This window comes from Salmo salar, chromosome 08, assembly GCF_965601325.2.
Source record: "Salmo salar chromosome 08, fSalSal1, whole genome shotgun sequence".
NCBI classification, from domain to species: Eukaryota; Metazoa; Chordata; class Actinopteri; order Salmoniformes; family Salmonidae; genus Salmo; species Salmo salar.
The window spans coordinates 13344772-13372191 of record NC_138298.1 but is presented as its reverse complement, the minus strand read 5'-3'; the positions used below and the strand labels follow the sequence as shown (position 1 = coordinate 13372191).

The following is a 27420-nucleotide window of genomic DNA, read 5'->3' as shown; positions in this document are numbered from 1 at the left end:
TTTGAAATCGGACAACGTGGTTGGATTAACGAGAGTCTTATCTTTCAAATGGTGTAAAATAGTCATATGTTTGAGAAATTGAAGTTATAGCATTTGAGGTATTTGTATTTCGCGCCACGCGATTCCACTGGCTGTTGAATAGAGTGGGACGCTAACGTCCCACCTAGCCCAGAGAGGTTAAGGGTAACATCTACCCTTAACCCTTGTTGGTGGTATGTGTGTGTTCACTCACCTTGCTGTGTGAAAGGGGGGGGCTGGGGTAGAGTGTGGGGTGCAGCAGGGGCCGGGGCAGGTGGGAGAGGTTATGCAGGGGTAGGTGGCCGTGGATGTGGGGGTAGAGGTGGAGGGCTGAATGGCTGGGGGTCTGGTTGTTGCCCTCAGTAAAGAACTGATGGTGGTGGCCGGAGGGGGGAGTGTGGATCCGGCGGGGGGAGAGGGGGGGAGCTGGGCCAAGGGGGGGGAGGGAGGAGGACAGGTCCTGGTTGCACACGTGGCACTCACAGGCGTGCTGTTCCACCTGGAATGAGAGAGAAACAAGATGCCTACCATGAGTTTTACTTAGACGGCGACATACAATCGGCTATGTGGAGGCTGTGTTCCCCATGCATTGGAATCTATTCAAATTGAATAGAATCTTTCTCTAGGTATTCTATATCTCAGTAGGTTAACCTGATTCCAATTCTTCCTCAAGCCCTAGTTGTGTAGTGTGGTTGTACCTGTTGCTGTTGGTAGTAGGGCGGAGGGCTGTTGCTCTTCCCTGGGGAATGCTCCCTCCGCTGGCCCGGAGGCTCCCCGCAGCTCTCCTCGTCAGCCTCCTCCTCGTCGCCCTCCGACGAACTACTGCTGCTCCCTCCAGGAGACTGGGGGGAGAGAGAAATTAGAGGAAGGGGGGAGAGTGAGGGGAATGGAAAGAGAGATGGGAGGAAGTGGGCAGAGGATGAGAGAAAACAGAGGGAGAGAGGAGAGTGAGGAGGATAGAGATGGGAGAGAGAAAGGAAGCAGGAATAACTAAGAGTCAAAGAACATTTCCTCAATCAAATCTTTCCCAGTCCAGGAACTTGGACAGAGCAATTCAGCAGTGAAATGTGTTAAACTTGCATCAAGGGCACCATCACTCACAGTGTATGGTGAAGTTGCCCCAGATTCTGATCTTGGGCCAGTTTTGCATTTCCCCCACTAATGGTTATGGTCAGGATTGGGGGAGGGGAAGCTGATCCTAGATCTGTACCTAGGGTAAACTACACCCCGGAGCCGTCAACCACCCACACACCTCATCTTTGAGCGCCATGTTCTCCCCGCCACCGTTGAGCTCGCTGTGCAGGCCGTTCATGTCGGCCACCACCCCTGGGTCCTCATAGCCGCCCATGGGGTAGATGTCCGCAAACTTGCCCAACAGTGGAGGCACTTCATTGTCGTCACTACCATGCGAGGAGGGAGAGATAGGGAAAGAGAAAATAATGAAGGTGAATACCAAAACAGGAGTGGCCCTGTTAACATGATAAAATTATTATAGGAAATGACATTACATGATTGGAGAGCACATACCTGATAACAAGGAGTTATAACTACATATACCACAAGAGTAACCATAACCACAATAAATACATCTATAACAACTAGATATTGGGATAAATCCTGCTGGTAGCATGAACTAGAGCTGGGCAATGTGGACAAAATAAATTGAACAATAACTTTATAACAATGTGCAACAGTTATTTTTTTGTAATATTACCCTTAAAACTCCTACTTTGAATATTGTAGCTATCAATTGTCCCATTAACAACTACCCGTATTAGCAAACTAATTTCATACTTCACATTTAAGGGCTCCCGAGTGGCGCAGTGCAAGAGGCGTCACTGCAGTCCCTGGTTCGAATCCAGGCTGCATCACATCCGGCTGTGATTGGGAGTCCCATAGGGCGGCACACAATTGTCCCAGCATCGTCCAGGTTAGGCCAGGTTCATTGTAAATAATCAATGTAAATAAGAATTTGTTCTGAAATGACTTGCCTAGTTAAATAAAGGTAAAATAATTCTCTAGAGAAAGGGGGATACCTAGTCAGTTGTCCAACTGAATGTATTCAACTGAAATGTGCCTTCCGCATTTAAACCTTAAATCCACGTCTTCGGCACCCAGGGCAGAACGACAGATTTTTACCTTGTCAGCTTGGGGATTCAATCCAGCAACCTTCCGGTTGACCAACGCTAACCTCTAGGCTACCTGCCGAGCCTAGTAGGGCCCTATAGGTTATTTATCGTAATTAACGATATCAGCATAACATCCACGATAAGTGTTGATAATTTTCAGTTGATCGTCCCAGCACTAGCATGAACTCATAAGCCTGTTCTTTGTTCATTTTAGTAATGTGTATCTTTGATAGATATATAAATATTTTTACATTATTGTAATGTATTGCTTTTTTGTATGTTTTTTTTCCTGTGATATTTTATTGCTTTACATGATATACTTAGGTCTTGTTTTGAAAATAAATTTGCTATAATCTGCTGAATAAATAAATACATATTTTTACAACAAAGAACACGCCACCCCTGGTGGACTTACAAGGTGGTGGCGACCCCTTCTGGCAGGATGAGGCGCGAGTGCTGCTGTATGGTGATGGGCGAGCTGGAGGCCGAAGCGGAGGCTGAGCTGCCCCCGGAGGAGAGGCTGGGGGTGTGCACCTCAGCCAGGTAGTCACGGTGCTGTGGGGGCTCCGTGGCCTGAAGCGGCAGCTTGATGTGGAGGTCCTCGGCAATGGGCGAGTCCATGATGCCGCACGTCAGGATGTGGGAGAGGCTGCAGTCGTCGCAGGTGCATCTGGGAGAGGAGCGATGGTTGTTAATTAAAAGGTGGTTTCACAAAGGTTGGGTCGCAGGTGGCCAGTGGTGGTGTTCCAGGTCATCGTTTTTGTGGTTGATATATTGATGTGTTTCATGAGATGCTAAACACTTTTATACCCCATTTCCTTTCAGGTCACTGAATAACACTGGGTACTGGTTAGAAACATCGGTTTGTTTTACTTTGGGTTAATAAATGATGATTAAAAACATACTTGCACACAAGTTTGAACGTCTTATTGAACTTGTGTCGTACAGTACACACATAGGTAAAAAAAAAAAAGATTAAAAAAAAATAGAATTAAAAAATAAATAAAAAAATGAGTATTTTACCTTACACGTTACAAAGAAACAAACGCACCATCTGTAAATCGCAAGCAAAATGAATCCTCCAAACTCACCTTCTTCGATAATTGCAATTTGGACAGTCTGGAATGCTGAGACGAGAGGAGAGCATTCTCATCGTGTCTGTAAAGTTACTGTCACCAGCTAAAGACTTCTTACTGTTGGTTAACTGCAAAGAGAAAAATAAAATTCACGTACAGCAGATTTAAAAACGTACACGATCAAAATCTGTCCGGCCAGTTTCACCCAAAGAAAACGACTATTTCTATAGACTGTTTGTTCATCATACCTGTTCTTCTATAAACCTCCTCTGCTTAAAGAACTCCCAGTCTTCCTTCAGCATCCGTTGTTTTGTTTTCAAAGTCTGGAAACGGGTAGACATTAATTATGAGCTTTGACAGATTGAGGTCGAAATGTGTCGGCTTTTTAATAAGTTAGAGCACTTATCCACCTTTTCTCTGTTGAACTATATAAATAATATGACATAAATAAAAGGGGTAATGGTTAGGGAATGAAAAGATAGCCAATGCTGATACCTAGAGTAATTGTCTTAAATGACTTGAAATTGAGTTGTGCGATAAACTACTTACATTTTTGCTAATTAAGGACTTATGTGGTTCTGTCCGTTGATTTGTGAGATTCTGGCCCTCCACCTTAAAAAGCAGCTGCCAGAAAGAGAAAACTAGTTGTTAAGCATCAGAAAAACCAAAAGAAAACCATTCAAAAGAAACCATTCAAAGGAGATGCATTTGTTAAAAACCTTCAGGACATAACAATATGTAAATTACACTTATTTAAGTTCCATTGTAACACACAAGGAACAGCCCGTGGAGTGTAGCAGAGACAGGGATATTGTGTGTGTATTTGATGTGTTTCTCTTGGTCTGTCTGTCTGTCTGTCTGTCTGTCTGTCTGTGTGTGTGTGTGTGTGTGTGTGTGTGTGTGTGTGTGTGTGTGTGTGTGTGTGTGTGTGTGTGTGTGTGTGTACCTGTTCGTCGACGTAGTCGTCAATCCTCTTCTCACACTCCTGCCACTCGGCCGCCACGGCGGCCATCTCCTGCTCCAGCTGCTGGTAGCGCTCCAGCAGGGTCCTGTACATGTCCTCGTTGTACGAGTCGTGGGAGGCCGTGCCGTGCCTAATCAGAAATCGCATAATTTTTTTAAGAAAACATTGGAAACACACAGCTAGACCAGTTTATCATACCAATGGCCTATTTAGGTTTGAGGATAGACCAGGTTTAATGATGTTGCTATACTAAAACAAACAAAACAAAGGGATTATATGAAGTATACACTTTAATAACGTCTTACCTCAGCTGTGCAACCAGTGCAGGTAAACTGCTGTGCAGGATGGGCTCAGAGAACACCAGGTTCTCAAAAAGGTGCTTGTTGTGCAGCTCCCACGTCACCTGGAACTTTTGTAAGTGTTCGTTCTCCTGTGGAACCCAGACAAGAAAAGAGTTAGAAACCAAGTTCATGCGTCCTGGCCGGTCTAGCGGTAATGCCGCAGCCTCAGGCACACGCCTACTGTGTTCGCATAGGGCCGTTTGACACAACCTCGATGTCTTTCCCCATTATCATCCTCTTTCACTATCTGTTAACCTCTCTGGGGTATGTGGGACACCAGCGTCCCACCTGCGGGACACACTATTCAACAGCCAGTGAAATAGCAGGAGGAAAATTCAAAACAACAAAAATCCCATTTTAAAAGATACACTTCTCGTTAATCCAACCACATTGTCCGATTTCAAAAAGGCTTTACGGTGAAAGCACAACATTAGATTATGTTAGGACAGCGCCAAGACAACAAAAACCACACAGCCATTTTCCAAGCAAGGAGAGGCGTCACAAAAACCAGAAATACAGCTAAAATGAATCACTAACCTTTGATGATCTTCATCAGATGGCACTCATAGGACTTCATGTTACACAATACATGCATGTTTTGCTCGATTAAGTTCATATTTATATCCAAAAAACCCATTTTATATTGACGTGTAATGTTCAGAATTGTTTTGCATTCCAAAACTTCCGGTGAATGAGCACATCAATTTACAGAAATACTTATCATAAACGTTGATAAAATATTAAACAGTTATTCAAAGAATTATAGATACACTTCTCCTTAACCTCTATGGGCTAGGTGGGACGCTTGCATCCCACCTACTCAACAGCCAGTGTAATCCCGTGGCGCGTTATTCAAATACCTCAAAAATGCAAAAACATAAATTTTTCAAACATTTGACTATTTTACACCATTTTAAAGACAAGACTCTCGTTAATCTAACCACACTGTCCGATTTCAAAAAGGCTTTACAACGAAAGCAAAACATTAGATTATGTCAGCAGAGTACCCAGCCAGAAATAATCAGACACCCATTTTTCAAGCTAGCATATAATGTCACATAAACCCAAACCACAGCTAAATGTAGCACTAACCTTTGATGATCTTCATCAGATGACAACCCTAGGACATTATGTTATACAATACATGCATGTTTTGTTCAATCAAGTTCATATTTATATCAAAAACCAGCTTTTTACATTAGCATGTGACTAGCATTCCCACCGAACACTGCCGGTGAATTTACTAAATTACTCACGATAAACGTTCACAAAAAGCATAACAATTATTTTAAGAATTATAGATACAGAACTCCTCTATGCACTCGATATGTCCGATTTTAAAATAGCTTTTTGGTGAAAGCACATTTTGCAATATTCTCAGTAGATAGCCCGGCATCACAGTGCTAGCTATTTAGACACCCAGCAAGTTTAGCACTCATCAAAGTCAGATTTAGTATAAGAAAAATGTTATTACCTTTGCTGTCTTCGTCAGAATGCACTCCCGGACTTCTACTTCAATAACAAATGTTGGTTTGGTTCAAAATAATCCATAGTTATATCCAAACAGCGGCGTTTTGTTCGTGCGTTCAAGACACTATCCGAAAGGGTAAATAAGGGTGACGAGCATGGCGCAATTCGTGACAAAATTCTAAATATTCCATTACCGTACTTCGAAGCATGTCAACCGCTGTTTAAAATAAATTTTTATGCCATTTTTCTCATAAAAAAAGCGATAATATTCCGACCGGGAATCTGCGTTTAGGTAAACAGACGAAAGAAAATAAAGCATTCGGTCGACTCGGGCACGCGCCTAAGCCCATAGTACTCTGATCGGCCACTTGCCAAAAGCGATAATGTGTTTCAGCCAGAGGCTGCCTCGATATCGTTCAGCTTTTTCCCGGGCTCTGAGAGCCTATGGGAGCCGTAGGAAGTGTCACGTTATTGCAAAGATCCTCAGACTTCAATAAAAAGAGCCAAGATGAAACACAATTTGTCAGACAGGCCACTTCCTGCATGGAATCTTCTCAGGTTTTGGCCTGCCATATGAGTTCTGTTATACTCACAGACACCATTCAAACAGTTTTAGAAACTTTAGGGTGTCTTCTATCCAAAGCCAATAATTATATGCATATTCTAGTTACTGTGTAGGAGTAGTAACCAGATTAAATTGGGTACGTTTTTTATCCGGCCGTGTCAATACTGCCCCCTAGCACTAACAGGTTAATGCAACCGCTGTGTCAGATTTCAAAAAAGCTTTTTGGCAAAAGAAAATTTTGCAACAATCTGAGTACAGCGCTCAGATATCAAAACAAGCCATACAGATAACCGCCATTTTGGAGTCAACAGAAATGACAAATTACATAAATATTCACTTACCTTTGATGAACTTCATCGGAATGCACTCCCAGGAATCCCAGTTCCAGAATAAATGTTTGTTTTGTTCGATAAAGTTCAACGGGTCCTGTGTGGCTCAGTTGGTAGAGCATGGTGTTTGCAACGCCAGGGTTGTGGGTTCGATTCCCACGGGGGACCAGTACGATGTACCAGAAAATGTATGAAATGTATGCATTCACTACTGTAAGTCGCTCTGGATAAGAGCGTCTGCTAAATGACTAAAATGTAATGTAAATGCAAATACCTCAATTTTGTTCGCGCGTTCAGTCGAGTAATCAAAGCCACTGTGCTCGCGCAAAAAAGTTATATTACAGTTCGTAGAAACATGTCAAACGATGTATAGAATCAATCTTTAGGATGTTTTTATCATAAATCTTCCATAATATTCCAACCAGACGATTCCTTTGTCTTCAGAAATGAAAAAGAACACAGCTAACTCTCATGTGAGCGCACGCGATTGAGCTCATGTCATTTTCTCAGTCATCTGATTCCAATGGCTCTTATTCTCTCCCCATTCACAGTAGAAGCATGAAACAACGTTCTAAAGACTGTTGACATCAAGTGGAAGCCTTAGGAAGTGCAAAATGACCCCACAGACACTGTATACTGGATAGAGAATCACTTGAAAAACTACAAACCTCAGATTTCCACACTTCCTGGTTAGATTTTATTCTCAGGTTTTGCCTGCCATATGAGTTCTGTTATACTCACATCATTCAAACAGTTTTAGAAACTTCAGAGTGTTTTCTATCCAAATCTACTAATATGCATATCCTACCTTCTGGGCCTGAGTAGCAGGCAGTTTACTACGGGCACGCTTTTCATCCGGACGTCAAAATACTGCCCCCTACCCCGATTAAGTTAACACTTTTTTAAAAATAAAATAATAATAATAATTATTCGGAAAATTCTTAAATATACAGTGCGGTGCAAAATTATTGACACCCTTGATAAAGATAAGCAAAAATGACTATAGAAAAATCCAAATACTATGCTATATTCTATGCTCAAGCACACATCAAAATCCACGAAGAAATGCTTAAATTGGTCACAAAATCTACATTTTGCAATGGTCATCTCAGCTCAGTGCCGTTATTCTCAAAAGGTGAAGCATTGAAACATTAATAATTTTGACCTCTACCTTTGAGAGAATTTTTTTTATTACTTGATAAACAAAAATCGCTTTCTCTGAGCAATTGTATTAGTATAAAATAATTTACCAAATTTCTTTGAGCATAAAATATAGCTCAGTATTTAAATCATCTTTATCAAGGCTGTCAATAATCTGGACCTCACTGTGTGTATGTATAATTTAACTGGAGCGACACCATTGTCAGGTGGCTAAATGGCTGCTACCCCGTATTCCAGAACCACAGCAGTGGCAGCTGTCTAGGCTGATGACAATTGTCCCTAATCTAAGGTGACAACTTTCAGACAAACATCTGTGCTGCTTCCGAAAAGTATGAGTCATTCTGTGACACCGTCTTTGGCTTGTCCAGGAGTTCTGTGGAGATTCTAAAGCCCATGTTAATCCTGTGCGAGTTACTGAGGCAACGTCACTTATTAGCCTTCGCGTACTGGGGGCAAGTCTAGTATAGCTCATGTTGTCGCCAAAATTCAGGCTAAATCGCTAAAGAGACACTGAGCAGCACCAAGCATTGTCCCTCTGTGCTAGTCTGATGCTAACAAAATGGCTAACACAAAGGCAACAGTAAAGGTAACCAGGACGTGTGCTCCGGGCATGTGCTGACAAACTGGCAGGTGTCTTCACTGACATTTTCAACATGTCCCTGATTGAGTCTGTAATACCAACATGTTTCAAGCAGACCACCATAGTCCCTGTGCCTAAGAACACAAAAGGAAATCTGCCTAAATGACTACAGACCCGTAGCACTCACGTCCGTAGTCATGAAGTGCTTTGAAAGGCTGGTAATGGCTCACATCAACACCATTATCACAGAAACCCTAGACCCACTCCAATTCGCATACCACTCAAACAGATCCACAGATAATGCAATCTCTATTGCACTCCACACTGCCCTTTCCCACCTGGACAAAAGGAACTCTTATGTGAGAATGCTATTCATTGACTGCAGCTCAGCGTTCAACACCATAGTGCCCTCAAAGCTCATCACTAAGCTAAGGATCCTGGGACTAAACACCACCCTCTGCAACTGGATCCTGGACTTCTTGACGGGCCACCCCCAGGTGGTGAGGGTAGGTAGCAACATAATTGCCACGCTGATCCTCAACACTGGAGCCCCCCAGGGGTGCGTGCTCAGTCCCCTCCTGTACTCAGCCAGGCACGACTCCAACACCATCATTAAGTTTGCAGACGACACAACAGTGGTAGGCCTGATCACCGACAACGACAAGACAGCCTATAAGGAGGAGTTCAGAGACCTGGCCAGGTGGTGCCAGAATAACAACCTCTCCCTCAACGTAACCAAGACTAAGGAGATGATTGTGGACTACAGGAAAAGGAGGACCGACCACGCCCCCATTCTCATTGACGTGGCTGTAGTGGAGCAGGTTGAGAGCTTTAAGTTCCAACAAACTAGAATGGTCCAAACACACCAAGACAGTCGTGAAGAGGGCACGACAAAGCCTGGGGTCCTGAGATACTCAAAAGGTTCTACAGCTGCAACATCGAGAGCCTTGTGACTGGTTGCTTCACTGCCTGGTACGGCAATTGCTCAGCCTCCGACCGCAAGGCACTACAGAGGGTAGTGCGCACGACCCAATACATCACTGGGGCTAAGCTGCCTGCCATCCAGGACCTCTACAACAGGGGGTGTCAGAGGAAGGCCCTAAAAATTGTCAAAGACCCCAGCCATAGACTGTTCTCTCTACTACCGCATGGCAACCGGTAGTAGAGAGGACAAAAGGACAAAGGACAAAAGGACTTCTCAACAGCTATTACCCCCAAGTCATAAGACTCCTGAACAGGTAATCAAATGGCTACCCGGACTATCTGCAATGTGTGCGCCCCCCAACCCCTCTTTTACACTACTGCTACTCTCTGTTTATCATATATGCATATTCACTTTTAACTATATCTACATACTTCCTCAATCAGCCTGACTAACCGGTGTCTGTATGTAGCTTCGCTACTTTTTATAGCCTCGCTACTGTATATAGCCTCGCTACTGTTTTTCACTGTCTTTTTACTGTTGTTTTTATTTCTTTACTTACCTATTGTTTACCTAATACCTTTTTTGCACTATTGGTTAGAGCCTGTAAGTAAGCATTTCACTGTAAGGTCTACACCTGTTGTATTCGGCACACGTGACAAATAAACTTTGATTTGATAAAGGCTAACGCACAAGCTAACACTAAGGCTAACACTAAGGCTAGCGGAAATGCCAATCCTGAAAATTATTGAGCAAGACTGTTTAAAAGCCCATTGGTCTAAGACTATACTATTGCTAATGTGATGGTATCTTTAATGCTATCGCTAACAGCGGAAGACTCACCAGGGTGAGGAGGAAGCTGCTGATGGTGCGCGCAGCCTGGCAGAGGGCGCTGTACTCCTCCAGGAGCAGCGAGACGAACTGGTGGGCCTGTGGGGGGCCCTGGGCGGCGGCCGCCGCAGCCTTGGAGCCGGTCGACAGGTGCTTGAGCAGGCACACCTTCATTTCTAGGACGTACTCGCGGGCCTGCTGCTCCAGCCTCTGGTAGAGCTGATACGGGTCCTTCTCGCACAGCCTGAACAGGAGGTGGGTAAGATGGATATCATAAGACCCAGCGTACAATATGCTAATACTTGTAGTGATTATCTATGGTGGTCAGTCCTGGGTCAAATGCATCTCAAACACTTTCAAATGACTTGAATTTGATTTAATTTTCCTGGAACGACGTAACAAATGGTCTAGACCCAAGTAGTAGCAGAGGAAGATTTAGCCTCTGAAATGACTTACCATTTTCTGAAGGTAATCTCTTATCTGGCAAAATTGAATAAGGGAAAGTGAGGTAACCACTCCTCAATGATTACTGCGGTACTCTTGTCAGATAACTGATCACCTTGAAGATGGAAGTGAAAAGAGGATGGTAGGGATGGGAGAGAGCATGGAGGGCAAAAGGAAAGAAAGGAATGAGGCAGGAAGCAGCGAGAGATGAAGGGTAGGAAGGTAGGAAGTGTGTAAAGTCAAGTAGGAGGGAAGGAAAGATGGAAGGAATAGAAAGAGGGGAGAAAGGAAGAAGGCAGAGACAGACTGAGGGAAAGAGGGTGGAAGACATGCTGCCTTTTTTCTAGCTGGGTCTTCTTACCTGTCCACCAGCTCCTTCATGCCCTCCTTGTCGCGGTCCAGGGGATGGTCGTTGTCGTCGGCCAGCGGCGTGCCTGTCTGGCGGTAGATGCACCGCACTAGGTAGCGTACCTCCGACCAATGGTTCTGCAGCAGCTGGGACTCGCGCTCTGACTCAGCTGAAATCTCCCTGGAGGGGGTGAAGGTCAAAGAGGTAATTGTGATGCATCAGTGAGAGGTCACTGGGTGCTCTTAGACAAGGGACCCAGGGTCATGTTCATTAGGGCAAGCAACAGTTAAACATTATGCAACAGAAAACAAAAATGAGCGTTTCCTACTTAATTTACTATACGAATACAACCAATATAGTAGAAGTATTAGTGATTCTGTGCATCCATGTTCCTCTTTTAAAGGGCTAATATCCAGTCCCTCCAGGATTCCACTATTCTGTGATTGCATAATTCAACACAAAAATCAACGAATGCAACGCATTTATGCGTGAGCTCGCTATTTTGACCAATCTCCGCACAAGTGTCCAATCAAAAGAGGGTTCGCAATTATGTTCACTGTTACCATGGAAAACAGCCCAAGCAAACAACAAACTCTACCCCCCCACCCCAGGTAAGCGTGTAAAGCCTATGGTTGATTACTGACAGATAACGACTGACAGGCAGAACAATGAACAGGAAACCATCTCATTTGCCAACAAAAATCATAGTTAAAGGCCGTGCAAAACTATTTAAAAATGTTTTACATGAAAGTGGGGGCAAATTGTTTTGCACTCTGTGCAACCTTGTGCTGGAACACCAGCACAACGATAGGCTAATTGACATCATTTGAGTCAATTGGAGGTGTGTGTACCTGTGGATTTAGTTCAAGTTCTACCTTCAAACCCAGTGCCTCTTTGCATGACATGGGAAAATCAAAAGAAATCAGCCAAGACCTCAGGAAAAAAAATTGTAGACCTCCACAAGTCTGGTCCATCCTTGGGAGCAATTTCCAAACGCCTGAAGGTACCACGTTCATCTGTACAAACAATGGTACGCAAGTATAAACACCATGGGACCACGTAGCCATCATACCGCTCAGGAAGGAGACGTGTCCCGTCTCCTTGAGATGAACGTACTTTGGTGCGAAAAGTGCAAATCAATCCCAGAACAGCAGCAAAGGACCTTGTGAAGATGCTGGAGGAAACAGGTACAAAAGTATCCAAATCCCCACAGTAAAATGAGTCAGCAGGAGGGACTGGTGTTTGAATCGCCGTGCCTCCAGCTCGCCTAGCTACTCACTGGACCTTATGATCACTCGGCTACATATGCCTCTCCCTAATGTCAATATGCCTTGTCTATTGCTGTTTTGGTTAGTCATTTTTGTCTTATTTCACTGTAGAGCCTCCAGCACTGCTCAATATGCCTTAGCTAGCACTTATGTTCCACCCCCCACACATGCAGTGACCGCACCTGGCTTAAATGGTGCCTCTAGAGACAACTCTCTCATCGTCACTCAATGCCTAGGCTTACCTCCACTGTACTCACATCCTACCATACCCTTGTCTGTACATTATGCCTTGAAACTATTCTTCCGTGCCCAGAAACCTGCTCCTTTTACTCTCTGTTCTGAACGCACTAGACGACCAGTTCTTTTAGCCTTTAGCCGTACTCGTATCCTACTCCTCTTCTGTTCCTCTGGTGATGTGGAGGTTAACCCAGGCGCTGCAGCCCCCAGCATCACTCCCATTCCCCAGGCGTTCTTATTTGTTGACTTCTGTAACCGTAAAAGCATTGGTTTCATGCATGTTAACATTAGAAGCATCCTCCCTAAGTTGGTTTTATTCACTGCTTTAGCACACAATCCTGAAATTTCCATCCCTAACTATGACTTTTTCAGACAAGATAGAACTGCCAAAGGTGGCGGAGTTGCAATCTACTGCAGAGATAGCCTGCAGAGTTCTGTCCCACTATCCAGGTCTGTGCCTAAACAATTCAAGCTTCTACTTTTAAAAATCCACCTTCCCAGAAACAAGTCTATCACAGTTGTCGCTTGTTATACACCACGTTCAGCCCCCAGCTGTGCCCTGGACACCATATGTGAATTGATCCCCCCATCTAGCTTCAGAGTTTGTACTGTTAGGTGACCTAAACTAGGACATGTTACACACCCCGGCCGTCATACAATCTAAGCTAGATACCCTCAATCTCACACAAATCATCAAGGAACCTACCAGGTACAGTGAAGGAAAAAAGTATTTGATCCCCTGCTGATTTTGTACGTTTGCCCACTGACAAAGAAATGATCAGTCTATAATTTTAATGGTAGGTTTATTTCAACAGTGAGAGACAGAACAACAAAATCCAGAAAAACGCATGTCAAAAATGTTATAAATTGATTTGCATTTTAATGAGGGAAATAAGTATTTGACCCCCTCTCAATCAGAAAGATGTCTGGCTCCCAGGTGTCTTTTATATAGGTAATGAGCTGAGATTAGGAGCACACTCTTAAAGGGAGTGCTCCTAATCTCAGTTTGTTTCCTGTATAAAAGACACCTGTCCACAAAAGCAATCAATCAATCAGATTCCAAACTCTCCACCATGGCCAAGACCAAAGAGCACTCCAAGGATGTCAGGGACAAGATTGTTGACCTACACAAGGCTGGAATGGGCTACAAGACCATCGCCAAGCAGCTTGGTGAGAATGTGACAACAGTTGGTGCGATTATTCGCAAATGGAAGAAACACAAAAGAACTGTCAATCTCCCTCGGCCTGGGGCTCCATGCAAGATCTCACCTCGTGGAATTGCAATGATCATGAGAACGGTGAGGAATCAGCCCAGAACTACATGGGGGGATCTTGTCAATGATCTCAAGGCAGCTGGGACCATAGTCACCAAGAAAACAATTGGTAACACACTACGCCGCGAAGGACTGAAATCTTGCAGCGCCCGCAAGGTCCCCCTGCTCAAGAAAGCACATATACATGCCTGGATTTTTTGGTTGTTATTCTGTCTCTCACTGTTCAAATAAACCTACCATTAAAATTATAGACTGATCATTTCTTTGTCAGTGGGCAAACGTACAAAATCAGCAGGGGATCAAATACTTTTTCCCCCCCGACTGTATCCATCCTGCCCAGCAGTTCTAAAATCTTCGAAAGCCAAGTTAATAAACAAATCACCGACCATTTCGAATCCCACCGTACCTTCTCTACTATGCAATCTGGTTTCCGAGCTGGTCATAGGTGCACCTCAGCCACGCTCAAGGTCCTAAACTATATCATAACCGCCATCGATAAAAGACAGTACTGTGCAGCCGTCTTCAACCTGGCCAAGGCTTTCGACTGTCAATCACCGCATTCTTATCAGCAGACTCAACAGCCCTGGCTTCTCTAATGACTGCCTCACCAACTACTTCTCAGATAGTTCAGTGTGTCAAATCGGAGAGCCTGTTGTCCGGACCTCTGGCAGTCTATGGGGGTGCCACAGGGTTCAAATCTCGGGCCAACTCTTTTCTCTGTATATAGCAAAGATGTCGCTCTTGCTGCTGGTGATTCTCTGATCCACCTCCACGCAGACAACACCATTCTGTATACATCTGGCCCTTCTTTGGACACTGTGCTAACAAACCTCCAAACGAGCTTCAACACTCCTTCTGTAGCCTCCAACTGCTTTTAACTGCTAGTAAAACTAAGTGCATGCTCTTCAACTGATTGCTGCCTGCACCCTCCCGCCCAACTAGCAACACTACTCCGGACGGCTCTGTGTGGACAACTACAAATACCTAGGTGTCTGGCTAGAGTGTAAACTCTCCTTCCAGACTCATATTAAGCATCTCCAATCCAAAATTAAATCTAGAATCGGCTTCCTATTTCGCAACAAAGCCTCCTTCACACATGCCGCCAACATACCCTCGTAAAACTGACTATCCTACCGATCCTTGACTTCGGTGATGTAATTTACAAAATAGCCCCAAACACTCTACTCAGCAAACTGGATGTAGTCTATCACAGCGCCATCTGTTTTGTCACCAAAGCCCCATATACTACCCACCACTTCGACCTGTACACTCTCGTTGGCGGGCCCTCACTACATATTCGGCGCCAAACCCACTGGCTCCAGGTCATCGATAAGTCTTTGCTAGGTAAAGCCCCGCCTCATCTCAGCTCACTGGTCACCATAGCAACACCCACCCGTAGCACGCGCTCCAGCAGGTACATTGCACTGGTCATCCCCAAAGCCTACACTTCCTTTGGCCGCCTTTCCTTCCAGTTCTCCGCTGCCAATGACTGGAACGAATTGCAAAAATCTCTGAAGCTGGAGTCCCCCTCTCTAACTCTAAGCATCAGCTGTCAGAGCAGCTTACCGATCACCGTAGTACCTGTACACAGCCAATCTGTAAATAGCACACCTGACTACCTCATCCCCATATTATTACTTACCCTTTTGCACCCCAGTATCTCTACTTGCAGTATTAATAATAAATTGTAATTATTTTCACCTCTAGGGCCCATTTATTGCCTACCTCCCTACTCCTCTACATTTGCACAGATGTTTCTATTTTCCTTTCTTTTGTGTTATAGACTGTACGTGTGTTTGTGTATAACTATGCTGTTTTTGTCACACTGCTTTGCTTTATCTCGGCCAGGTCGCAGTTGTAAATGAGAACTTGGTCACAAATGGGTCTCACAAATGGACAACGACCCCAAGCATACTTCCAAAGTTGTGGCAAAACGGCTTAAGGACAACCAAGTCAAGGTATTGAAGTGGCCATCACAAAGCCCTGACCTCAATCCTATAGAATATTTGTGGGCAGAACTGAAAAAGCTTCTGCAAGCAAGGAGGCCTACAAACCTGACTCAGTTACACCAGCTCTGTCGGGAGGAATGGGCCAAAATTCACCCAACTTATTGTGGGAAGCTTGTGGAAGGCTACCTGAAACATTTGACCCAAGTTAAACAATTTAAAATCAATGCAACCAAATACACCTGTGTGTTTTTATCTTCTGACCCACTGGGAATGTGATGAAAGAAATCAAAGCTGAATATTCAAATACCTCAAAAATGCAAAAACATCAATTTTTCAAACATTTGACTATTTTACACCATTTTAAAGACAAGACTCTCGTTAATCTAACCACACTGTCCGATTTCAAAAAGGCTTTACAACGAAAGCAAAACATTAGATTATGTCAGCAGAGTACCCAGCCAGAAATAATCAGACACCCATTTTTCAAGCTAGCATATAATGTCACATAAACCCAAACCACAGCTAAATGTAGCACTAACCTTTGATGATCTTCATCAGATGACAACCCTAGGACATTATGTTATACAATACATGCATGTTTTGTTCAATCAAGTTCATATTTATATCAAAAACCAGCTTTTTACATTAGCATGTGACTAGCATGTGACTAGCATTCCCACCGAACACTGCCGGTGAATTTACTAAATTACTCACGATAAGCATAACAATTATTTTAAGAATTATAGATACAGAACTCCTCTATGCACTCGATATGTCCGATTTTAAAATAGCTTTTCGATGAAAGCACATTCTGCAATATTCTCAGTAGATAGCCCGGCATCACAGGGCTAACTATTTAGACACCCAGCAAGTTTAGCACTCACCAAAGTCAGATTTACTATAAGAAAAATGTTATTACCTTTGCTGTCTTCGTCAGAATGCACTCCCAGGACTTCTACTTCAATAACAAATGTTGGTTTGGTCCCAAATAATCCATTGTTATATCCAAATAGCGGCGTTTTGTTCGTGCGTTCAAGACACTATCCGAAAGGGTAAATAAGGGTGACGAGCATGGCGCATTTCGTGACAAAATGTTTTAAATATTCCATTACCGTACTTCGAAGCATGTCAACCGCTGTTTAAAATCCATTTTTATGCCATTTTTCTCGTAAAAAAAGCGATAATATTCCGACCGGAAAATCGTTTTTTATTACAAAGAGAGTGAAAGTAAAAGCATGCTATCCCCTCATGCACGAGCCTCAGTCTAATGGCCCTCTGATAGAGCACTTGCCAAACGCACTAATGTGTTTCAGCCTGGGGATGGAATTACATCGTTCAGCTTTTTCCCGCCTTCTGAGAGCCCATGGGAGCCGTAGGAAGTGTCACGTCATGCCAGAGATCCCCTGTATTTGTTAGAGATGATCAAGGAGGGCAAGAAATGGTCAGACAGGCCACTTCCTGTAAGGAATCTTCTCAGGTTTTGGCCTGCCAAATGAGTTCTGTTATACTCACAGACACCATTCAAACAGTTTTAGAAACTTTAGGGTGTTTTCTATCCAAAGCCAATAATTATATGCATATTCTAGTTACTGGGCAGGAGTAGTAACCAGATTAAATCGGGTGCGTTTTTTATCCGGCCGTGCAAATACTGCCCCCTAGCCCCAACAGGTTAAGTCGTTTTTTGGGGGGTATCTGTACTTTACTATTTATATTTTTGACAACTTTTACTTCACTACATTCCTTAAGAAAATAAAATGTACTTTTTACTCCATAAATTTCCCTGACATACAAAAGTACTCATTACATTCTGAATGTTAGTGCGTGAATTGAACCATCAAGAGAACATCCCTGGTCATCCCTACTGCCTCTGATCTAGCGGACTCACTAAACACACATGCTTCATTTGTAAATTATGTCTGAGTGTTGGAGTATACCCCTGGTTAAAAAGAAAGAAGAAAAATGGTGCAGTCTGGTTTGCTTTATATAAGGAATTTGAAATGATTAATACTTAAGTATATTTAAAAACGAATAGTTTTAGATTTTACTCAAGTCGTATTTTACTGGGTGACTTTAACTAAAGTCATTTTCTATTAAGGCATCATTACTTTTACTTAAGTATGACAATTGGGTTCTTTTTCCACCACTGTGTACACGTAAGTACACTATCATGCTTTTGGGATGTGTCTTCTCAGATTCAACAAAGATTCTTTCATCTTTGTAAGTCACCTTGACTTATCAGTTTCTTTATGAAAATATTTAGTGAACTCCATCACAGTAGCTAAAGCAAGGGGCTATAGCAGCAGCACACAAGGAGACTACAAATGCATCCTGGGCTGGGCATGCCCTGAGTTCGTGAAGTGAGCGCTACTGCAGCGAAATTGGAGCTGGAAAGAAGGCCGACGCTCCAGCCTTTGGGAATCTTGCGCCAGTCAAACTGGGCACGCTCCACTCTTCGATCCGCTCCAGCTTCGCTCACATACTCTGGTCCGAACAGCCACCACAGCAGAGCCAGATCACCGTGACCGAAGAGGTAACAGGGAAATATGTGGTAGTGATGTGCAGTTTGCGAACGAGTCGTTCTTTTTTAAATGACTCGACTGATTTGAGAATCATTATTATTTTGTTTATCTGTTTTCTATTGCGCACATATGATAGACAGTTGTTGGTCTGAACACGTCTCTGGAGCCACTGAGACAGAGGAGCATGTATCAATCCTTCACTGCAATTCATTGATTTATTGCGGCCAGCAGTAAATCAATGAATTGCAGTGAAGGATTGATACATGCTCCTCTGTCTCAGTGGCTCCAGAGACGTGTTCAGACCAACAACTGTCTATCATATGTGCGCAATAGAAAACAGATTATGCTGCAGGCAGCATAGAGAAGTATTCGGCTTAAAACCGTACAAGTACTGAGCACATATTACTTTTTTACTGCTTTATATGAAACGAACATGACCAACAACAACAATTCAACAACTGAGACAAACTGAACAAGTTCCACAGACATGTGACTAACAGAAATTGAATAATGTGTCCCTGAACAAAGGGGGGGGGGGGGGGGGGGGTCAAAATCAAAAGTAACAGTCATTATCTGGTGTGGCCACCAGCAGCATTAAGTACTGCAGTGCATCTCCTCCTCATGGACTCCACCAGATTTGCAAGTTCTTGCTGTGAGATGTTACCCCACTCTTCCACCAAGGCACCTGCAGGTTCCCGGACATTTCTGGGGGAAATAGCCCCAAGCCCTCACCCTCCAATCCAACAGGAAATCACGCACAGAACGAGCAGTATGGCTGGTGGCATTGTCATGCTGGAGGGTCATGTCAGGATGAGCCTGCAGGGAGGGTACCACATGAGGGAGGAGGGTGTCTTCCCTGTAACGCACAGCGTTGAGATTGCCTGCAATGACAACAACCTCAGTCCGATGATGCTGTGACACTCTGCCCCAGACCATGACGGACCCTCCACCTCCAAATCGACACCGCTCCAGAGTACAGGCCTCGCTATACGTGGTCTGCCACTGCGAGGACAATCAGCTGGCCGTCCTGTAGCGCTATCTTAGGCGTCTCACAGTACGGACATTGCAATGTATTGCCCTGGCCACATCCGCAGTCCTCATGCCTCCTTGCAGCATGCCTAAGGCAAGTTCACGCAGATGAGCAGGGACCCTGGGCATCTTTCTTTTGGTGTTTTTCAGAGTCAGTAAAAAGGTCTCTTTAGTGTCCTAAGTTTTCATAACTGACTTTAATTGCATTCCGTCTGTAAGCGTCTTAACGACCGTTCCACAGGTGCATGTTCATGAATTGTTTATGGTTCATTGAACAAGCATGGGAAACAGTGTTTACCCGTTTACAATTACGATCTGTGAAGTTATTTGGATTTTTACGAATTATCTTTGAAAGAAGAGAGTCCTGAAAAGGGACTGCATTTTTTTGCTGAGTTTAGCTTATTTTGTCACAAACTGAAATTAGGTGAACTATTAGAGTTTTAGCAAACAGGTAATCAATCAAGTGAAGTTAAAGTATTTGAAAGAAAAAGAAAACAAGATGCTGATGGACAGATCAACCAATAAAACCAGCGGATTGGTCGTCCACTCCAGACTGTTCGACAGAGAGAGCCGGCTGGTGGACTAGATAAGTCATTATCTGACAATGCTAGAAAGGATGGTAGCACAGGTGGCGGCTTCTTGAAACTTGCTGAACACATAGCTGATATACTAAGCTAGCTCAATATGTGAAACGATAGACACTTTCGCCCTTTCTAGTGTGGTTGTCTCATGACCACCACTAAATGCGTCCATCCAGCTCACCGTCTCTCGTTGCAGGCCTCACAACTGCACACGGTGTCAGCGGTCATAGGGGTGGTGAGGTCTGGGATGGGGAGAGTGGGGAGGGTTGGGGGTGTGCCACCATTGGTCAGTCTGCCCCCTGTGGTGGGCAGCTCTTGGCCCAAGCCTCCATTACCCACAGGCATTTGTAACAGGAAGTCTTGGCTCTGGGGGAATGAGAAATTACATGGCATCAGAAAGTGCAAAACAGCAGTGATAATGCAACCAAGCGTGACCATAAAGTGACATACATAACTTTACCAGCTGTCACCTTAGGTTTGTATTCTGAACTATTTCATTGCAGCAAAGTGCACATAGAAATCGATGCTCGTTATACTTGACTAGAGACAAAATTCCAGAACAGGAGGGAAATTAGAGAACGTAATCAAGCAAATAGCAGAAAACGAGATGGAAAGAAAAACAAGCACATTCCAGGCCAGAAGGCACTCCAGGAATTGTCGGGCTCTCCCCAACTTCAAAATTCAATTAGCCGCTAGACGTCGCCAACAGAGTGGCTCTTACGAGTGAGGCAAGACAGTGTACGAGGAACAGCCATTAACATGAAGTCATTAGCAAGAGACGTCTAAACACTGGTGTGGCTTTCTGTCTTAGGTCATTATCTCCCGCTGATAGGAAAGGAGGAGCTAAAGCCTCTATAATGCTGAGTCATCAGACAGAGGGAATCTGTAATGTTATACAATGTGTGCTTGTTCAGGACTCAGGTGTTTCTGCTCCTTGTTACACTCCACCTGTAGCTTGCCTGTTTCCCCCGCTTTCTCTGTGTGTGTGTTACGCGTCTGTGTGGTACGGGTCGGTCTCTCTCTCTCTGGCCGTTTCCAACATCATCAAATCTGTCATGCATTTGGGTAAATGGTGACTGACTAATCTACAAATAATAATGAGTAGTTATTTATGGCAAGGAAATGTGTAGATCAGTCAGTCGGCAGTCGCCTGCAAGCCCACTGTCTCCTTACCTCTTTATTCCTTGTTGTGCTCTACCTTTAGTATGCCATCACGTATTTGCGCCAGCTCTATGGATGCGTTCGAGCAGTAACGCTAACAAAGCTGACAGTAGACGAAAGTCAGCGAGTGAAGTCGGGGAAGGTATCTGCGACAGCCGAAAGTCGGACACTGTGGTGGTTTTCTAACAGCAAAGCTCAGATCAACATGGAACTGTCTGCTATTGTTTATAAAAGTTTTTCTTTATAAAAATTTCTATACCCCCATATCACACTCACAACATGAAAACATAACGTGTGCACACAAATATCCATTTAAACAGCCTTTGTCATTCAGTTCATTGGTCCAGCATCACCTTTTCACCACCCTACTTCTCCCTCCATCCACCCACACCCCTCCACCAGCCCGTGGTGACTCACCACCAGCGACTGCTCCAGGGAGGAGTGGCGGTCCTCCTTCTCTACCGTGCGCCGGCAGTCAGAGCACACCCACAGGGGAAGATGCAGTGCGCTGGGGGACTTGGGGGACTGCGCCATACCATTCTGCCCCGCCCCGGGGAGCCCCGTGTCAGGATAGAGGGTGCTGTCTGGCTTGCGCTCACTCCGGCACAGGAGGCAGCGGTCACCGGTAGTGGAGTATGGGGCCCTCTGGCTCAGGCCAAATGTGAACGGGGTCTGGTGGTTGGAGACGGAGTGGATGTCAGTTAGACGAGTGTGTAGCACTACTGTAGTGGCAGTAACCAGTAGCTACTAACTAGTCCTCCAATATGAAGCCTACACAGGCAGGTTCTAAAGTTAATTAAGACAATGTCACGAGCAGTAAGCACAAACAGGTAGAACATTTGTTTTTATTGGAAACTGATTGGTAGAGTTATTATTGGTCCTAAAGTTTAGGATGGGCCATCTCCATTTTTTTCATACATTTTGCGCATACTGAACGCCACCCCGGGGCTTTTCAGTTCACACAGACAGTGATACTCATAGCAGATAAACTGATGCTGATCTATGTTACCGTAGGCCTAACATGAGTAGCTGCAGAGACAGTGAGTGATGTATTACCTGAAGGACTCCAGAGAAGTCGGAATTCACCGGCCCCTCCGAAAATTGTGGTGTAACGTTACCGTTCATAGGGACCTGGAGGACACAAAGGGCCCGACATGAACCAACACCTCCGGAGTCACCCCTCTCATTAGCACCGATGCCAAGCGTCAATTACAAGGCCATCTGAAGCATGTTAGCACTTGACCTGGCTGGGGGCTACTTGGCCACACACAATTAAGGTTTGTCTCCAAATTATGTTATTTGAACTACAAATAAAACACAAAGCAGTTGATGATGTGTCCTGGCGATATTGCAAGGAGCATATGCAGATATTACGTTTCATATTAATGCTCAGCGCAGCAGTATATTGACGCAGCCAGCAAGTTCACCTGCTGTTTCTGTCTTCAACAGCTGATCTTTACATATGCAGAGTGTAGTCTCAATTTGGAGTTGATAGATCAAATGCAGTGTATGTATGCACTATGCAAAGACTTTGTAAACATCTGAAGAATGAATCAAAAGACATTGATGAGGTAAACAAAAGGTTATGAGAAAATTATATTACTTCTTAGATGAAAATAATAGTCCTGACTAGTGTAAATGCTGAGCAGATCTACGCAAATTCCTTCCACAATTAGTAGCCTGGCCTAGCTGCTTTGTTTGTCTTTAGTGGGACTGACCCCAAACCTTCCCAAAGACAGGCAGCAGATGCCATGTAAAGTAAGTACACTACCCAGCATCTCTTGGCAGCTGTCTTTCTCTTTCCTTGAGTACACAACCAACAAGATGAATCATTTGATCCATAACTGGTCCTGCAAGAGATGGTGCCTACTGAATGTATATAATGGAGAAAATGTCTGGCATATAGGCTAGTTATTCTAATGAAACTCAATCTTTGAATGAGTGAGTGCAATACGTTGCATTTTGCTCAAATCAGACTTTCCTTGGATTTGCTAAGACAGTGACTAGGTATGCAAGTTATTAACAAGTCTGCATTATGGACTTGTTTGGGAATATTGGCTCATCATATGAGAAAGTCCTTCAGCCCTAAAGATGGTAAACCTAGTAGTAGCCAATGTGACGTACACATGATAGGCCTAGTCTGGTGATTAGTGGATGTCGTTTCCCTGGCTACTGTTGTGACATAGAGAGACTGACAAAGGCATAGCTACAATATATGGAGAGGTGGTAAGAAATCTAGAATAAAACAAGACACTCAATATGCCATTTCACAGCAAAGTATGTAATGTTGTTATGTTAGCTATGCCATTGGTATATTGCAGGATCGTGGTTGTGAAAGTTATTTGGCTCGCTTGGCTGTGTGACAGTAGACTTGCAGTTATCTTACACATTATTCTTGTCTGTAAACGCAGCGGACGACCTAACTAGTAATGACCTACCTATTAAATAATTGGTTCGAGTAAACAAACTATAGGCCTACTGTTACTTGGCAGGTAAATCCGATGACTCTGGCAGACACGACTGAGACTTCCTGTAACGTTAGTCTGGTGAGCCACTACTCCTGCTAAAATTGTGAATATGAAAACATCAGACAAGAAATGAACGGCCAACTGGCTGTACAAATTGATGCGAAATTGTTAGCTAGCTGCATTCTGTAACTAGTTGCTAGTCAGTTACAAGAGACTATTCAGTTTAAGGGCACAGTGCAGTGTCGATGGTGAGCTTGGTCATAGCTAACGTTAGCTAACTATCTAGCGTGTAAACGAAGTTATCCATCTAGCAAGTAACAAACATCCACTCACACAACGTCGCAAACAGTTAGCTAATAAGCTAATAAGATAACGACTGTCGAGTAAGCAAATTATGCTATTTTCGGGCTGTCAACATTGTGGTTGTCGAGTAGTTAGAACAAGATGGCTAGAAACGTCAGCCAGGCTAGTTTATGTTCAAGTTGAGCAAGTAGCTAACGTTATAACTAACGCGTTACCTTATCTAGAAAGTTTACTAACGTAGTTAGCCAGCTAAACGAACTTGTTGGCTGTTGTCAACGTCAGGTTGCCATTTCCCCGAGTTAACTAACGTTTGCTAACGTTAACTAACTAGCTATCTACCTCAGTGGCTTAGCTAACGTTACTGAAGAATGTCAGGCCTCAAATGTCTGTCGATTATGTGTAAACGCGATCTCTAACGTTAGTGTTCAACACGTCGACTGTATATTCTCACCTCTCCATTCAGGCCTGTTATAGAGACCATGTGCCCATTTCCAGAGCTCCCTGGTGTCAAAAAGCCCATGGCAGACACGGGTGTTGCCGTGGCTTGAGGACTCAGGGCCGTGGCTGAAACCCCGGCCTTGCCACTGGTACTGCAGACAGTGCTACTGCTGCCACCGCCCCGCTTGTTCTTTCTGCGTTTAGCTCCTCTTTTAGCATCGGTTGGACTCATTTTCCAACAAAAGTCAGAGACAACTTGCCGTCCAGTACAGGCAGAGTCTCAGGTGGAATGTCTGGCTCAAATCCCTCTGTTATAAAAATACGATATTTTAAAGACTTCCAGTTAGACAGCCACCCAGTACCTTTAGAGTCCTAATAGATTTGAGATTTCAATATGGCCACTGGACAGGAATTGGCTGCTCGAGCTTGCGTTTCAACAGTACGTCCCCCCATCTGTCTTTGAGGATTCATGGGAAATGATGTTTTTTCCGTTAGTGCTGGTGAGATGGATAATGACAAACTGGTTTTCTGACTGTATCCCCAAAATTGGGAAAAACACCAGAAGTGACCATTCATGATCCCATTCATAACCATAACCACTCCTGTTCATCAATGCAAGTGGCAATTTGTATGCTACAGGTATATGCAATTATGTGTCCTCAAGGGGGAGTGGGCAAGTATTGATAATTTTAAGCTTTCTCCGTCTCTGCCCTTGCGTTCTCAGCCTTGGTCTGCTTGGAGGCGCGCTTAAGGAGGCGCGCTTCTTCTGCATCCTTACAGCTCTTACCCACATCTCAGCTTTCTCTTTCTACACTTTCTCATGAGTATCCTGGATATCTCTGGTGGTGAGCACTGAGCAGTAGATCTTCCTCGTCATCTCTCCCCGCTCCCTCTTTCAGACCCTCTCCTGCTGGGCCCACTGGTCTGAGAACCTGGCCATGTACCGAGTCCAGTCCAGCTCTAAAGATTAGTTCTGCTCCCATTTCACTTTTTGCTCAAATGCCAGAATATTGGTTATTAGGTCCTTGTGCTTAGGTCTTATTGTTCCTTTCTCCTCTCCTCATCCATTACCCTGCCTTCGGAAAATATTTAGACCCCTTGACCTTTTCCAAATTTTGTTACATTACAGCCTTATTCTAAAATGGATTTTAAAAAATCCTCAGCAATCTACACACAATACCCCATAATGACAAAGCGAAAACAGGTTTTATACAAAATGAAAACCAGAAATACCTTATTTACATAAGTACTCAGACCCTTTGCTATAAGACTCGAAATTGAGCTCAGGTACAGCCTGTTTCCATTGATCATCTTTAAGATGTTCCTACAACCTGATTGGAGTCCACCTGTGGTAAATTAAATTGATTGGACATGATTTGGAAAAGCACACATCTGTCTATATAAGGTCCCACAGTTGACAGTGCATGTCAGAGCAAAAACCAAGCCATGAGGTCGAAGGAATTGTCCGTAGAGCACCGAGACAAAATTGTGTCGAGACACAGATCTGGGGTAGGGTGCCAAAAAATGTCTGCAGCATTGAAGGTCCCCAAGAACACAGTGGCCTCCATTAATCTTAAATGGAAGAAGTTTAGAACCACCAAGACTCTTCCTTAGAGCTGGCCACACGGCCAAACTGAGCAATCGGGGGAGAAGGGCCTTCGTCTAGAGTTCCTCTGTGGATATGGGAGAACCTTCCAGAAGGACAACCATCTCTGCAGCACTTCACCAATCAGGCCTTTGTTTTAGTGGTCAGATGGAAGCCACTCCTCGGTGAAAAGCACATGACAGCCCACTTGGAGTGTGCCAAAAGACACCTAAAGACTTTCAGATCATGAGAAACAAGATTCTCAGGTATGATGAAAACAAGATTAAACTCTTTGTCCTGAATGCCAAGCATCACATCTGGAGGAAACCTGGCACCATCCCTACGGTGAATTATGGCAGTGGCAGCATCATGCTGTGGTGATGTTTTTCAGTGACAGGGACTGGGAGACTAGTCAGGATCGAGGCAATGATGAGCGGAGCAAAGTACAGAGAGATCCTTGATGAAAACCTGCTCCAGAGCACTCAGGACCTCAGACTGGGGGCGAAGGTTTGTCTTCCTACAGGACAATGACCCTAAGCAAACAGCCAAGACAACGCAAGAGTGGCTTCGGGACAAGTCTCTGAATGTCCTTGAGTGGCCCAGCCAGAGCCCGGACTTGAACCCGATCGAACATCTCTGGAGAGACCTGAGAATAGCTGTGCAGCTACGCTCCCAATCCACCCTGACAGAGCTTGAGAGGATCTGCAGAGAAGAATGGGAGAAACTACCCAAATACAGGTGTGCCAAGCTTGTAGAATCATACCCACGCCAAAGGCGCTTCAACAAAGTACTGAGTAACGGGGTCTGAATACTTATGTAAATGTGATATATATATATATATATATATATATATATATTACATTTTTATGCATTATCAAAAAATTCTAAAATCTGTTTTTGCTTTGTCATTATGGGATCTTGTGTGTACATTGATGGGGGGAGACAACAATTTAATACATTGTAGAATAAGGCTGTAACCTAACAAAATTTGGAATAAGTCAAGGGGGCTGAATACTTTCCGATGGCACTATATGTCCTTCATCCATTCAAAACCTTGACTTGACTATTTTCCAGCAGGTGGTGCAGCTTCAGCAGCAGCCTGCTTTTCACCGCTGCCTTAGCTTGAAAGGGGTGCCTCTTTGCATCTTACAGACCTGTAGAAAGAGGGAGAGAGAGAGACAATTCAATTGCTCTTAGCTTTCTTTCCTTGGGTGCACATATACTGTATGTCTACATATTGTGAAACAGACCGACATGCAGACATTTTAGGTGTGTATTTTTGGATTTCAGTTTCCTCACTGACATGACAATGACTTACAGAGGGGTTGGGGTCCGCCAGCCTGGCCTGCCCAGAGCTCTGCAAAAAGAATAGAAATCAAGTTCAGTTCTTCAGTCTAAATGGTCCTAATATAATGTATGTCTTAAAGTA

At 44.1% G+C, this 27420-nt stretch overlaps 1 protein-coding gene across 2 annotated transcripts in view; it reads right to left on the bottom strand.

The window, feature by feature from the left end:
* Positions 1–25669, bottom strand: part of LOC106610017 (protein FAM193A) — a 43535-nt gene extending 17866 nt beyond the window's left edge. Inside the window, exons 1-15 of one of the 2 annotated variants that reach the window (XM_082978385.1) lie at positions 24420–25669; positions 22254–22328; positions 21615–21869; positions 20218–20402; positions 11192–11359; positions 10399–10630; positions 4493–4617; positions 4170–4317; positions 3773–3847; positions 3472–3546; positions 3239–3351; positions 2563–2817; positions 1271–1418; positions 717–860; positions 233–517 (exon numbers count right to left, since the gene is read on the bottom strand). In XM_082978385.1, coding sequence (XP_082834511.1) covers positions 233–517; positions 717–860; positions 1271–1418; positions 2563–2817; positions 3239–3351; positions 3472–3546; positions 3773–3847; positions 4170–4317; positions 4493–4617; positions 10399–10630; positions 11192–11359; positions 20218–20402; positions 21615–21869; positions 22254–22328; positions 24420–24638 — 2502 coding nt within the window. In that variant the 5' untranslated portion in view covers positions 24639–25669. The remainder of the gene's footprint in view (positions 1–232; positions 518–716; positions 861–1270; positions 1419–2562; positions 2818–3238; positions 3352–3471; positions 3547–3772; positions 3848–4169; positions 4318–4492; positions 4618–10398; positions 10631–11191; positions 11360–20217; positions 20403–21614; positions 21870–22253; positions 22329–24419) is intronic. The other variant, XM_082978384.1, reaches the window with a different exon arrangement.
* Between the last annotated feature and the right edge of the window lie 1751 nt (positions 25670–27420).